Source organism: Eleutherodactylus coqui, chromosome 12, assembly GCF_035609145.1.
Source record: "Eleutherodactylus coqui strain aEleCoq1 chromosome 12, aEleCoq1.hap1, whole genome shotgun sequence".
In the NCBI taxonomy this organism is placed as follows: domain Eukaryota; kingdom Metazoa; phylum Chordata; class Amphibia; order Anura; family Eleutherodactylidae; genus Eleutherodactylus; species Eleutherodactylus coqui.
The window spans coordinates 119,794,380-119,807,805 of NC_089848.1; the positions used below are offsets into that span (position 1 = coordinate 119,794,380).

At 46.1% G+C, this 13,426-nt stretch overlaps 1 protein-coding gene across 5 annotated transcripts in view; it reads left to right on the forward strand.

The window, feature by feature from the left end:
- The window catches only part of RUNDC3B (RUN domain containing 3B), a 289,933-nt gene that overhangs the window by 198,577 nt on the left and 77,930 nt on the right, over nucleotides 1-13,426 (forward strand). For all 5 annotated transcript variants that reach the window (XM_066585392.1, XM_066585394.1, XM_066585396.1 and 2 more), the window contains 2 exons: nucleotides 2,656-2,736; nucleotides 7,479-7,647. In XM_066585392.1, coding sequence (XP_066441489.1) covers nucleotides 2,656-2,736; nucleotides 7,479-7,647 — 250 coding nt within the window. The remainder of the gene's footprint in view (nucleotides 1-2,655; nucleotides 2,737-7,478; nucleotides 7,648-13,426) is intronic.

Sequence of the window (13,426 nt, forward strand, 5' to 3'; positions counted from 1 at the left end):
GTAGTAATAATTGTAGTCTTAGAACAGCGCTTATAGTCTCCAAAATAGGAAGTATCTAGGTAGGGAGTATTGAACAAATAGATTTATCAGCCACCTGATGCACAGTGGGGAAGCCCATGTGGAGTGGGGGGCCACCGGCACCTAGCGTCCTTGTTTGCTCATCATTAAGATACCAAAAAACACCAACAGCACTCATAATACATTTACTATCAGAGGTCTACATACCTATAATCAATACTCCAACCACATTACATAATGCACGGTTCTTGGTATATAATTAGATCAAATTACATTGGCCCATCTGCTAACGTTCAGGTGACCAAACTCAGATGGGTCCTAACACTAATACCAGGTGGTTTAATCTTAATCTGGGAAAGATGGGTACCTACCTCTCAGAATGCTCCTCTCTTGTGACTAAGCCTACAAATAAAACCAGGGAGGGTAGGATACCGTTTATATGGTTTCTGGAGAGTCTTTTTTCTCACCACTACTTGGATCCAGTAGTAATAGTGGCCCCATCATTCTATTCAGTCTCCCCTTCAGTGGGGGTGAAGTCAGCCGGCAGCGAGGATGACAGGGGACGCAGGACCCTCATTTTTGGGATCAGTGGGGTGTCAGCAGTGAGACCCCCATTGATCAACAAGTTATCCCCCATCTTCTGGATAGGGTGTAACTTGTACTTCTGGTACAACCCCTTTAACAGAATGTTCTGATGCTAGTAGCTTTAAAGGTGTTGTTCCAAGATGCACAACCCCTTTAACAATGTGGAGCCCATAGCAATCAACAACACAAATGTAGTATTACAGGACAGCCATTCAGATGAATGGACCTCTTATAATACAAAAATTGATGCGAGGAAACAAAGAAAATGGGTGGAACAAACCAATACTGATGCCTGGAGGCCTAACAAGGCTACAATAGGACCATGGAAGCAATGAGATAAGACCAAGTGACTTAGGGCCCTTTTAGATGGGACGAATGTCAGGCAAACAATGCCCGACACTCGTCCCCGCAGATCCTAGCTCCCTTGCTGCGTAAACAATGGACGATGAGCTGAACGCTGATCGTTCAGTGTAAATAGCAGCCGTTCAGTATTGAACAGCCGCTATGTTAAGTCAATGAAGAGGGTGGGGGAGAGTGAGGAGAGAAATCTCCTGCAGCTGCCCCGCTGAGAGCCAGTGATACTAGCTCCAGTGTGACAGCACGGGAGCTTGCATGTGCGGGGATGAGTGTCGGGAGCGAGAACACACAGGGACGAGTGTTGGGCATCGTTTGCCCGACATTCGTCCCGTGTAAATAAACCCTAAGTGGAGGTGCTGCCAACCATATGTGTGCCTCCATGGAAGCATGCGTATAAAAAAAACTTTGTACTTATAGGAGAAGAGATAGAAATATAATGCTGTCTTAAGGAGATGTAAATGACGATCCAATGCCACTTGGAAGGAGGGGGGTATGGATGCTTGTACATAGGAGGCCATCTCTACTTCCAGTAGGACTACAGGTGTGACACTTGGTCCATCGGGCCTGGGTAGTCACACCAGGTGAGTCCTTTTATTCTTTACTTTTATCATTGTCTTGTACCATCTATGTGAGGCACTTTGCCGATCATTTACCTTCATGGAAGTAGGAGTTGGTAGAGCGAGACAAATTGGGCAAAAACAACTGGCGTGGTGCAGCCCTCCAAGAATGCAAGAGTTTGGGCAAAAGGAAAGTGTTTCACTTTACAGTTGAGCGAATGGAAAGAGTTCACCATACAATGCTCCATTTGGTGTCTGATCCCCTCATCTGTAAAAGAACAGCTAAGCCATAGCTGAATGTACTCCGGCCTGACTAAAGAAGAGGCTCCTTGCCTCGAAATGTATTTTGTTGTTGGCTTATAATTTAAGGAAAAGTTGAACTCCTTCCTTTTATCCACACTCTTGCGATCTTAGACTGTTTCACCACATGCCCGTTGTTTATGTACACCTTGTCTTTCAACTTGTAATCCATTCTTTTTGAGCGGCTCTTCCTTCTGTATCATAGAAGGATCCGAGAGGGAACCACTGCTCTATGACATTCATATGCTTCATAGGCCATATGAACAAGGGTTGTGATATGGGTACAATCCCTTTAAAGGATAATCAAAAAATACAGTTTTGCTCTTTTAGGGAAGGTTTAACAACTATCATTTTGTGATCTTGACTTGTTGCCCACTGGCCAGATAAAGAACATACAAAGAATATGAAGCCTTCACCTCTGTCATCAGACCCCGTCACTGCTATGTCCTACCTTCATCACCGGTCCTCCTCATATGAATGTTAATGGCCACCCAAGAGGTTTAGACGGAGCAGTTACACCAGTGCCTGAGGGATCCAATGTCTCTTCTGCCACAAATGAATATGCCAGTATTATAAATGGTGTGGGGACCCAGGAGCTACAAATTACACCTACATGGCCACCTCCTCATATTGCAAAGCAACCCCTTTAAGACTGCAATTAATTCATCATAATAGGAGTGCATTACCAAAAGTGAGACTCGATCCTGGTGGTTCTGTACATTGGGAGGTCCTCTTCATCATCCTAGGATCCTTACTAAATAAAGGGGTAGTCTGTATCGAGTATTCTGACCTGTTTTGCATCATTCTCCTGTTAACTGTGTCTGCGTGTTCCCCGTAGTTTTTGCCTTAAAGGAGAGGGCCTGGATGGGAGCTACCCAGCCGTCATCGACTACACGCCTTATCTCAAGTTTACTCAGAGGTGAGCTGATACATTGTATTTAACATACCAAGTCTGCTTACATTATTGCGAACTGATTGTTTCGGACTGATCTGTTTTGAGGCATGATACCTTGAGAGCATTCCGATGTAGTGCAATAATATAACTCACTCTGACCAAGCATGTATGTTATATCCTGTGAATATACCAGAAATACTGGCGCTTCCCACCTTTGTGCATTTTTAGGCAGCTGGCAGTGACCGCAATGAGGAGAAGACCAGGAACACTGACTCTCTCTGGGTTGTCCGAGACCCAGAAGTGTCCATTAATCCACTCATTCTGCATCAATCGACTTCTTCATAAAGTACACTACTTTATGAAGCGCCATATCACTGATTTCCAGACACTTTACTAATGTCACATAAACAGCACCCATGAGCCTCTGGGGGTCTGTATATGAGGACAGCAGCAATTGTCTCACTTAGCGGGCTCTCCCTTCAGCCACCATTACTATACATGCATGTGCAATTCTAGAACTTTAGCTGGCTGCAGTGTCGACTCTCACAGTTACATTGCACGTCTCTGGCTGAATTGGTAGAGCTGTGGGCACATACACCGAGGGATCATACTGCTCAGGCGCTGGGAGAAGAATTACAGCCCATACATAGTGAGGATGGCTCAAGGGACGGCCCACCAAGTGACTCAATTGTTCATGTCCTTGTATATGGACCTGCAAAGGCTCTTGGGTCAGTATACATGCTCTCGAGAACATGAGATTAAGTCTAAAATTGGCAGTATGGTGTTTTTAGATTTTTTTTAAGTACACTATGAAGATGCTGATTGATGGATTATGAGTAATTGTGATGTGCTTCTTGGTCTCAGACAACCCCTTTAAAGTCTTTGGGAACAGCCCTGTGTGTGTATTCACCAGATAGGTGGAGGTCTCAAAGGAAATGCTGGGAAATTTTGGAAATTTCAGCTCAGAAGCTTGCAGAATTGTGAGCACTGCTCTGAAGTGTAGAATCCGTGTAACTTAAGTAGTTTAATGTATTTAAAGAGTTAGTGAATTTTTTAATGTAAATCAATTCTATATACACACACTGTATAATAGTGTGATGACCAGGCACTAGATTATATCTAACCTTACACTGCTGTACCACCTTATTAGAGCCCCTGGGCCTTTCATGATCGGATCTTCCCTGTATTAGCACAATGACCCTGGAGTAGGGCTTAGACTGGCCCACAGGAGAACAGGAGAATCCCCCAGTGGACCCTGAGAAAGAACGGGTCCCCAGTGTCCCAGTCACGCACAAGCAGTGCACAGCACACTCGCGGCACCACATACAGATAGGCAGCCTACAGCATCTCAGACAGCCTTACATCCTTGGAACAACCCGGCTAGTCTCTCTACCTATATAGACAGATAGGCTCGCCGAGGTGACATCTAGGCACATTGGGAGTATCTGCCAGCTACACTCGAGTTTAGGTGAATACTAAGCTGAGCATGGCAAACACTATAAAAAAGCAAAAAATGCTATCTTCACCTCCTAGAAACAAAGGCTATAAAAATGATCAAAAAAGCCATATGTACCCAAAAACACTTTGAATGCAGCAATATAAAAAAAACTTCCTTAAAAAAAAAGGTTTTTATTGTGTAAATGTGGAAAAACCTAAAATATATATAATTTTGGTATTGTTGTAATCGTACCAAGCCACAGAAAACATTTGTCATTTAAGCTGCAAAAAACAATGGAAGAGTTGATGTGTTTGCTCTCGCAGCCGTACAAAACATTATGCAGTGTACTTTATGTACCCAAAAATGGTAGCAATAAGAAGTACAGCAAAAACACAAGTCCTCATACGGCCCTGTCAGCAGAAGAAGAAGAAAGGCAGGACTTCTGAAAAGTCTACATGAAAATCCCTCAAAAATCCTCGCATCCTTAGGTCCAAAATAGGCGCGTCACTAAGGGGTTACAGAAGACCTTCTGCCGTGCAGCTTCTCTGCGGACTTGTAGTGTTACAATTATATCCTAAGTACAATGTGGCGAGAGCTTCAGACGTCAGCATAATCACTACATGCAGCTCCTATATAATGGCCTATAGCCAAGCGCACAGTTCCAGCGGTCGTGTCATGTAGGTTTCCAGGCGGCCCGAAAACACAGAGTGAAAACAGGTTATTTTACTGATCGTTTGGGAGACTTAATGGATTTAATGTTTGAGTTATGGAAGGTTTTAATCCTGTTCTGAAATGACGCACTTAACCACACGGTGCAAATAACCACCCCGGGGACCTTCACATTTGATTGCCATAAATGAAACGTATTTACAGCGTTTTCATGGTAATTGATTTTTCCTCTAAGGAAAGATTATAGAAAATTAAGCAATAAAGAAATATGAAAAAATGGGGATGTTTTCTGTAGAGCCGTGATGTGCAGAGCAGAGGCAGCACTTCTGTAAGCCTCCAACCAGCAGCCATTACATTACAACCATATGCCGGGCCCACTTGTGCCACCAACACAGTCCTGACCCGTTGATGCCCGGGCTATACAAGACTTCAGAAGGTGTCCTGGGCAAATTAACCTGTGCGATATGGCCTCCATGGATCAGGCTTGTTTCCCTAGCACAACCCCAGATGCTCCATCAGATTGAGATCTGAGTAGTCGGAGAAGTCATCACTTTGATTGCGAAAATGAAGAAATAGGGTGAGCAACCCTGTGGTGATGTGCAAGCTTCAAGGCTATGGTGAGGCTGTGGAAGGGGATGACTAAGGAATAGAGATGAGCGAGCATACTCGATAAGGCAAACTACTCGAGTGCGAGTACCTGCCCACTCGTCTCTAAAGATTCGGGTGCTGGCGGGGGAGAGCGGGGAGGAACGGAGGCGAGATCTCTCTCTCCCTCTCTCCCCCCCGCTCCCCCCTGCTCACCACTGCAACTCACCTGTCACCGGCGCCGGCAGCCGAATCTTTAGAGACGAGCGGGCAGGTACTCGAATAAGGCACTACTCGCTCGAGTAGTTTGCCTTATCGAGTATGCTCGCTCATCTCTACTAAGGAAGGATGTGAAGAATAGGTTGGGGTGCAGCCAGCCTGGTGGACACCTTACTAGAATCAGGCACAAGTGAATGCAAGCATAAGTATAAAAACACTGGCTTGAGGCACAACCATTCCTAAAAGAGGCCGTTTTGAGGCGGAAAGCCTCTTCTTCCGTAGAATTGAGGTATAGACAGCTGTGGTTTGTAAAATAGCTTTGCTCAAAACCCTATCAGCAGTTCACCACTTATTCTTCCTTGGAGCACTTTTAGTAGATTCTAACTAGAGATGAGCGAGCATACCCGCTAAGGCAAATTACTCGAGTGAGTATTGCCATTTTCGAGTACATGTCCGCTCGTGCCAAAAGATTCGGGGGCCGGCGGGGCTGAGCTGTGAGTTGCGGGAGTGAGCATGGGGGAGCGCGGGGGGGGGGGGGGAGAGAAAGAGATCTACCCCCCCCCCCTCCCCCGTTCCTTCCCACTCTCCCTTCCCCACCGGCCCCTGAATCTTTTGGCACGAGCGGGCATATACTTGAAAATGGCAATACTCGCTCGAGTAATTTGCCTTAGCGGGTACGCTCACTCATCTCTAGTTCTAACCACTTCATACAAACTGGCCATTCTGGAGATGCTCTAGGGCAGTCATCTACACATCACAATTTCGCCCCTGTCATAGTCGCTCAGGTCCTTACACTGGTCCATTTTTTACAGCTTCCAACTGATCACTTGTTGCCTCATGTATTCCCCCCGTTGACAGGCGCCATGGTCACCAATGTTATATAGTTTTACTGTTATTCCTGCACGGCGTATATACAATTATTTCAGCCCATATGACCAATGAGAAGCATTTGTAACAGTAATCCCTGCTTCTATGGCAACAAAACTATTATTTTCGACCATTGGAAACCTATTGCATTACCAGAAAGTGACATTATGTTGTTAAGCATTATTTCTACGTTCATAAGATATGAAGGGCACCCGGTGATACTCGCCTTCTCAGAAAAAGGAAAAGGACGACTCTCAAAGCTTCTCCTGCATAGGAACCTTCAGGGGAGGCTCTGGGATCATGCAGTCACCTCAGCAGCAGTACCATTTGGTTTTCTGACTGCATCTCGCATTACTAGTTTTAAAGGGGTTTAAAATAGCTACATTAGCCAACAGTGCCTGAGTCTAATGGGGTTAAAGAGATATTCCAGTCTTGACATTACAACTGTTCGTACGCAGGCAGTATAGTATTTGTTATCAGCAGGATGATGAAGAAGAAAGAGGAAGGATAGACATATCCCATCTGAGTAGTGATGAGTGAACCTTTGAAAACTTTGGTTCAGCTAGTTTGCCAAATTAGTTTAAACTGAACTGGAACTTTACCTTTAGGAAGAGGAATAGGAAGAAAGAAGAGGGTGGAAGAATAAGAAGAAATTTTAGTGGGTTCACACCAAAACAAACTTTTCTCCAAGTTCAACCCGGAACAGGGTTCGAGTGTTTCAGTTTGCTCAGCACTATTCCTGAGCTGTGTTCCTTCTAGTGACCACTAGATTTCCTTTGTGTCCTGTTGTGATTGCCTGCACATGGCCACACAACAGCCTCACAAGGCCAGCCATAAGCACTGGGATCAGACACAGGGAGGACACGAGAAGTGCTTCTAGCCTTGTGCGTCACATAAAGAGGAAAGACTTCTTTAACGTTTCCTTTTTCAGTCTTTGACCGGATCTGATTTCTATACATATAAATCCTATTTCTGTCATCTTGTACAGCTCTGATAGTATCAGCAGTGATGAGGAAGAGCTGCGGACACTGGGAAGTAGCGGCAGTGAAAGTAGTACCCCAGAAAATATCGGTCCTCCATTCACAATGGATGAAAACACCTGGTATAACAAGTGCAAGAGGGTGGAGCAGAAGTACCGGCTGGCCTTGGAACAGAAGGTAAGGAAAGTTCATTGGTGACGGGAAAGAAAAGGGTGCAGGAATCTGATCTCTGCTGATTAGCTCATGGTGTTAAGGCCCGTTTACACGTAACGATTGTCGCTCACAATTCGCTCAAACAAAAGTGCGCGACAATCATTACATCTAAACACGAAGCCGTTGCGCACTTTTCATTTGTTGCTTAGTGTCAGCCTGCATAAATATCATCGCTGGTTTGTTCACTTCTCGTTACGTCTAAACACTCCCGGCTCATAGGAGCGTGACGCACGGAGCGAGAAGTGAACAACTATCAGCAATGATCTGCCTGTCTGAACATTCTGCACAAATAACCAGCGGTAACGTCACTTGTTTAAACAGGAATCGCCCCGTGTAAAAGGGTATTAGAAGTTGAGGTACGATGGTGGACAGGACTTTCTTCTACAGTATGTAGTATTGTTCTGAGCGATGCTAAATGTGAGCACCATCCCCGAGCCGAGCAATACTGTACAATTCATACTTGGTTATAATTGACATGAAATATTGAGTAACTTTGTATATTCAGTACTGAACAATCAGCGATCAGCTCATCGATCATGCTGATAAACTGCATTAAGGCCTTAGTCAGACGGGCGATTTTTCGCGCGATTTGCGGATCGCGTGACCGGTGCGCGCAAGTCGCCCAGAAATCGCCCGAGAATCTGCTCCTAGCCGCGTTTCATTAGAAACGGGCCAGAGCTGTCCAGCGCATTGCATTCAATGGAGACGGCAATACAGCCGTCTCCATTGAAAGCAATGCGCTGCGGGCGAGCCCGGGATGAATTGTCGGGAAGGGCTTAAATATATAAGCCCTTCCCTGCAATCCATCCTAAAATGTGTTAAAATGAAAAAAAAATTGTATACTCACCTTCTCCCGGCAGCCGGAGCTCCGCGCGGCCGTCCTGCAGTGGGTGTGAAGGGGGTGTGAGTCAGACCTGCCCCATGATTGGCTCAGCGCTGAGAGACAGCAGTTACTCACCCATTCATGAATTCATGAATGGGTGTGAGTGTTTTCAGCCTCTGATTGGTCAGGGCTGTGACCAATCAGAGGCAGATCATTCAGCAGGCGGGGATTTTAAAGCCCCGCCAGCAGAATAATGCCAAGAAGCAGTTCAGGAGAACTGACAGCGGCCGCGGCTGGACTCCGGCTGCAGCGGAAAGGGGAGTATACATTTTTTTTTTATTTTAACACATTTTAGAATGAATTGCAGGGAAGGGTTTATATATTTAACCCCTTCCCGACAATTCACCCCGCGCAGGCCGGCAGCCCATTGCTTTCAATGGAGCGGCTGTATTGCCACTCCATTGAATTCAATGGGCAAACATCGTTCTTCTCTGCCACAGCTGTTCCAGCTGTGGCAGAGAAGAATGATTTGTCTTCTATATGTTCTCAATGGGGTCGGCGCTGCTGCCACCGGCCCCATTGAGCGCATATACAGAAGAGAACAGGAATCGCAGATAGGTGCGATCTGCGTTTTTTTTTTTGTTTGTTTTTTTTTTAATCAATTTTTATTAAGGTTTTTTCAAAGTAATTTCCAGATATCAATACATTTAAAGGGGTGGTCTCGCGAAAGCAAGTGGGTCTATACACTTCTGTATGGCCATATTAATGCACTTTGTAATATACATCGTGCATTAAATATGAGCCATACAGAAGTTATTCACTTACCTGCTCCGTTGCTAGCGTCCCCGTCGCCATGGTTCCGTCTAATTTCGGTGTCTTCTTGCCTTTTTAGACGCGCTTGCGCAGATCCGTCTTCTCCCTTCTTCTCCCTTCGGCTCCGCTCGGCAGCATCGGCATTTTGGCTCCGCCCCCTTGTACGCATCATCGCGTAGCTCCGCCCCATGACGTGTGCCGGTTCCAGCCTCCTGATTGGCTGGAATCGGCACATGACGGGGGCGGAGCTACGCGATGACGCGAAAAGGGGCGGAGCCAAAACGCCGATGCTTCCAAGACCAGCCGAAGGGAGAAGATGCATCTGCGCAAGCGCGTCTAAAAAAGCAAGAAGACACCGAAGTTAGACGGAACCATGGCAACGGGGACGCTAGCAACGGAGCAGGTAAGTGAATAACTTCTGTATGGCTCATATTTAATGCACGATGTATATTACAAAGTACATTAATATGGCCATACAGAAGTGTATAGACCCACTTGCTTTCGCGAGACCACCCCTTTAATAAACTACGAGGAATGGGTTAAACAATTTTTTCAATATATAATTTTTCCCTCGTGTGGCCGGCAGGGTCTGCCCGGGTCTCCTTCCTTCTTCCAGCTTGTACGCCGGTTAACCGGCTCCCTTATGGGGGCAGAGACAAATTAGGTTATTCATCTAGTGTATGCCACCTGCCGGTCACACTTGTATAGATAACAGTAGTAAAAACAGTAGTTCTTCCTGTAAGTATTAAGAATCTGGGGTTAATGGGAGTCTAGGAGGGGGGGGGGGGGGAGGGGGGCAGGGGGGTAGGTTAATATGGTGTTGGGAGAGGAGGAAAATGTGCACAAGAGAGAAGCCCCCAATGTTTAGTTTAGTATCCCCCGGGGGGAGCTGTCTCTCACTCTCTCTTACCTCCACTTAAGCTCTTTCGCTCCAGATGAGGCACTCCACGTCTATGTTCATGTCCAACGCTCGGGGTCCGATCTATTACCAGCGCCTCCCGGTGTCCGAGGGACGCCTCATCCCCCAGATACAGGGCGCTCACCTCTCCTATTTTTTGTCTAGGTATTAAGTGTGCCCTCTGCTGATTTTTTCTTCTCAGTTCTCTCCAAGGGAGCCAGGTTAGAATGAAATCTTCCTGAGTACCCTTCGCCCAGCTCGTCAATTCCTCCAGATTGCAGATTAAGTCTGCTTTTTCTCTCCATTGGCTTAGTAAGGGCGGAGTCTGTTGTAGCCAGTTCAAGGGGATGAGGGCCTTAGCTGCATCTAATAATGATGCTATTAGTTTATTCTTGTAGGGGTGAAAGTTTGCAGATGGTTTCCATAGAAACACCATTTCTGGGGAGATCGAGAAATCAGGGGAGAGATCTTTCAAGTCTCTCTCTACTTCCCTCCAAAATGTCATTATTCCCGGGCAGTCCCACCAGATGTGGAGATAGGACCCTATTGCCACGTCGCATCTCCAACATCTGTCATGGGTCGCAAGTTTATAATTGTACAGCCACTGAGGGGTTTTGTACCACCTTACTAGTAGCTTGTAGTGGCTTTCTTGCATAAGAACGCACGGTGATCGGCCGTACGCTAGTTTTAGGATTAATTTGGTGTCGGCCGTCGATAAAGAGATCTTGAGTTCTCTTTCCCAGGAGATCAGGAAAGCGGGTTTCGTAAATAGAGGGGGGGCTATGAAGTTTTTCCTAATAAGGGCTATCTTTCTAGAGTTAGAGCTACCTCCTTCGGTTGTGGTTTCAAAAGTTGTTTTAGGTCTAGTTGAAGTATGTTTATTAAGGAAGGTGCTAATGATCTTACTAGCGTGCGCAAGCTGCAGGAAGGAGAGAGTGTTGTTGGGTGCCAGTGTGGTTAGTATGTCGCCCGGGGTCTTATGAGCTAAGGCTTGTATGTCTCCAACCTTGGTGTCCCTCATCTGTTTCCAGATGCTTAAGGAGCCAGGGTCTGGCTGAAGGTCTAGTAGCCTGTATATGCATCGTATTGGTGTTAAGGGTGAAGGGGTTGGGGCCAATGATTCTTTAAGTTTGTCCCAGTTCTCACATGGGCCTTTGAGTAGGATATTAAATCCTTTTGCTCTGTACTGACTCTTCACTGGGAACCACAAGTCTTCCACGAGGTGATCTCCGTGAGAGGCTCCCGCAAGTTCCCATAGTAATGGGTCCCTAGAGGGATGCGTAAGGTCCATCCAATAGCTAAGTTGGTTAGCTTGGTAGTAATCTCGGACGCTTGGTAGGTCCATTCCCCCCTCCGTCCTTCTCCTTGTCATTAAGCTATACGCTAACCTAGGTCTCTTCTGTCTCCATACAAATCCCGTAAAGAGTGTTCGGATCGATTTAAAAAAGGACAGAGGGAGATGGATTGGTATCATGCGTAGCTTGTATAGGATTACGGGTAGGACATATGACTTCAACACGTTCTTTCTCCCAAACCATGAGAGACATGGGAGGTCAAAGGATTGTAGGAGCTTTTTTATTGAGGTAACCAAGGGTTGAAAGTTCTGTGTGAACAGGTCTTCTGCTTTTTTGGTGAGTTTGATCCCCAGATATTCTACCACCGTCTCGGACCAGGCGAAGGGCGAACCAGATCTCCACGGCGCGTCACATGTCTCGGGGATCGAGACATTAAGAATCGTAGATTTAGTAAAGTTAACTTTAAAATTTGAGAGGAGGCCAAAGTCCCGAAGCAGTGTGGTCAATCTAGGTATGCTTCTTTCGGGCTGCGTGATCACAAACATTATGTCGTCTGCGAAAGCAGCTGCTGACAGTGTGCACGAGTTGACGCTCAGCCCTTTTATGATCGGGTCTTGTCTCACCCACTGTAGGAGGGGTTCCAGAGTTAGAATGAATAGCGTAGGGGAAAGTGCCCCTGCCATGTCCCATTACGTATGTCAAACGGGGGTGACAGGGAGTCGTTCACCCTGAGTCTGGCATGGGGTTTTGAGTAGAGGGAGAATATAGCTGAGATGAGTGTTGGTGGGAAGTTGAATCTGACAAGTACCCTTTCCATGAAAGTCCAGTCCACCCTATCAAAGGCTTTCTCAGCGTCTGTGCTGACGAAAGCCGTAGGGATTTTTCTGGTTTGTGCGTATTTGGCAGCGTTAAGTAGCCTGAGGCAATTCTCTCTGCCCTCCCTGCCCTTCACAAAGCCCGTCTGTTCAGGATCAATCAGAGAAGGGATGAATTCCCCCATTCTCCTGGCCAGGAGTTTGGCCCAGATCTTGACATCTTAATTGATAAGCGATATTGGCCTATAACTGCCGCACTGCTCCGGGTCCTTGTTTTCCTTCAGAATGAGGGTAATATGAGCCTCCTGGGCTTGTTTAGGAAGGTCAGCGCCATTTAAGAGGGCATTTAGTGTTTCCGTCAAACGGGGGAGTAATTGGGTCTTAAAGGTCTTGTAGTAGGTTAGTGTCAAGCCATCAGGTCCTGGGCTTTTGCCCTGTGGGAAGGAGTCTAAGGTCTCCTCCACTTCCTTTTGCGTGATCGGGTTTAGTAGGGAAGCTGCATCTGTGGAGTTTAATTTGGGGAGTTTTAGGGAGTTCAAGAATGAGTCTATTCTGTTTTTAATGTGCAGGGATGGAGGAAGGTCTCCTGATTCCCTCAAATTGTAGAGTTGTGAGTAGAATGGTTGAAACTCCCTAGCTATGTCCGGGGTGGCAGAGACCACTCTCCCTGTTTGTGTTTTTATTGTGTGGATAGCATTCCTGGTCTTGGTCTTTTTTAAAAGTGAGGTCGTGAGTTTGCTGTCTCGGTTGCCATGGGCATAGTATATTTGTTTTAAGTGCATATGTTTCTTATTAAATTTGTCCATTAGCAGGCAGCGTAGTTGATGTCTTTTGGTAGCTAATTCTTCTAAGTTATTTTTAGTTTGTGACAGTTTAGCTGTGTATTCTAGTTTTGCTATTTGGGCCAGGAGGCTATCGATTTCTTTTTGTTTCTGTTTTTTGATCCTAGAACCGAGGGCTATCAGTAGGCCTCTTACAAAAGCTTTATGCGCCTCCCAGACCGTAGGTAGTGCCGTGTTTCCATCTGAGTTAATTTGGAAATATTCCTCTAATAGGCCCTCAATCTTAGATCTGTCTTCAATGGGATCTAATAGTGAGT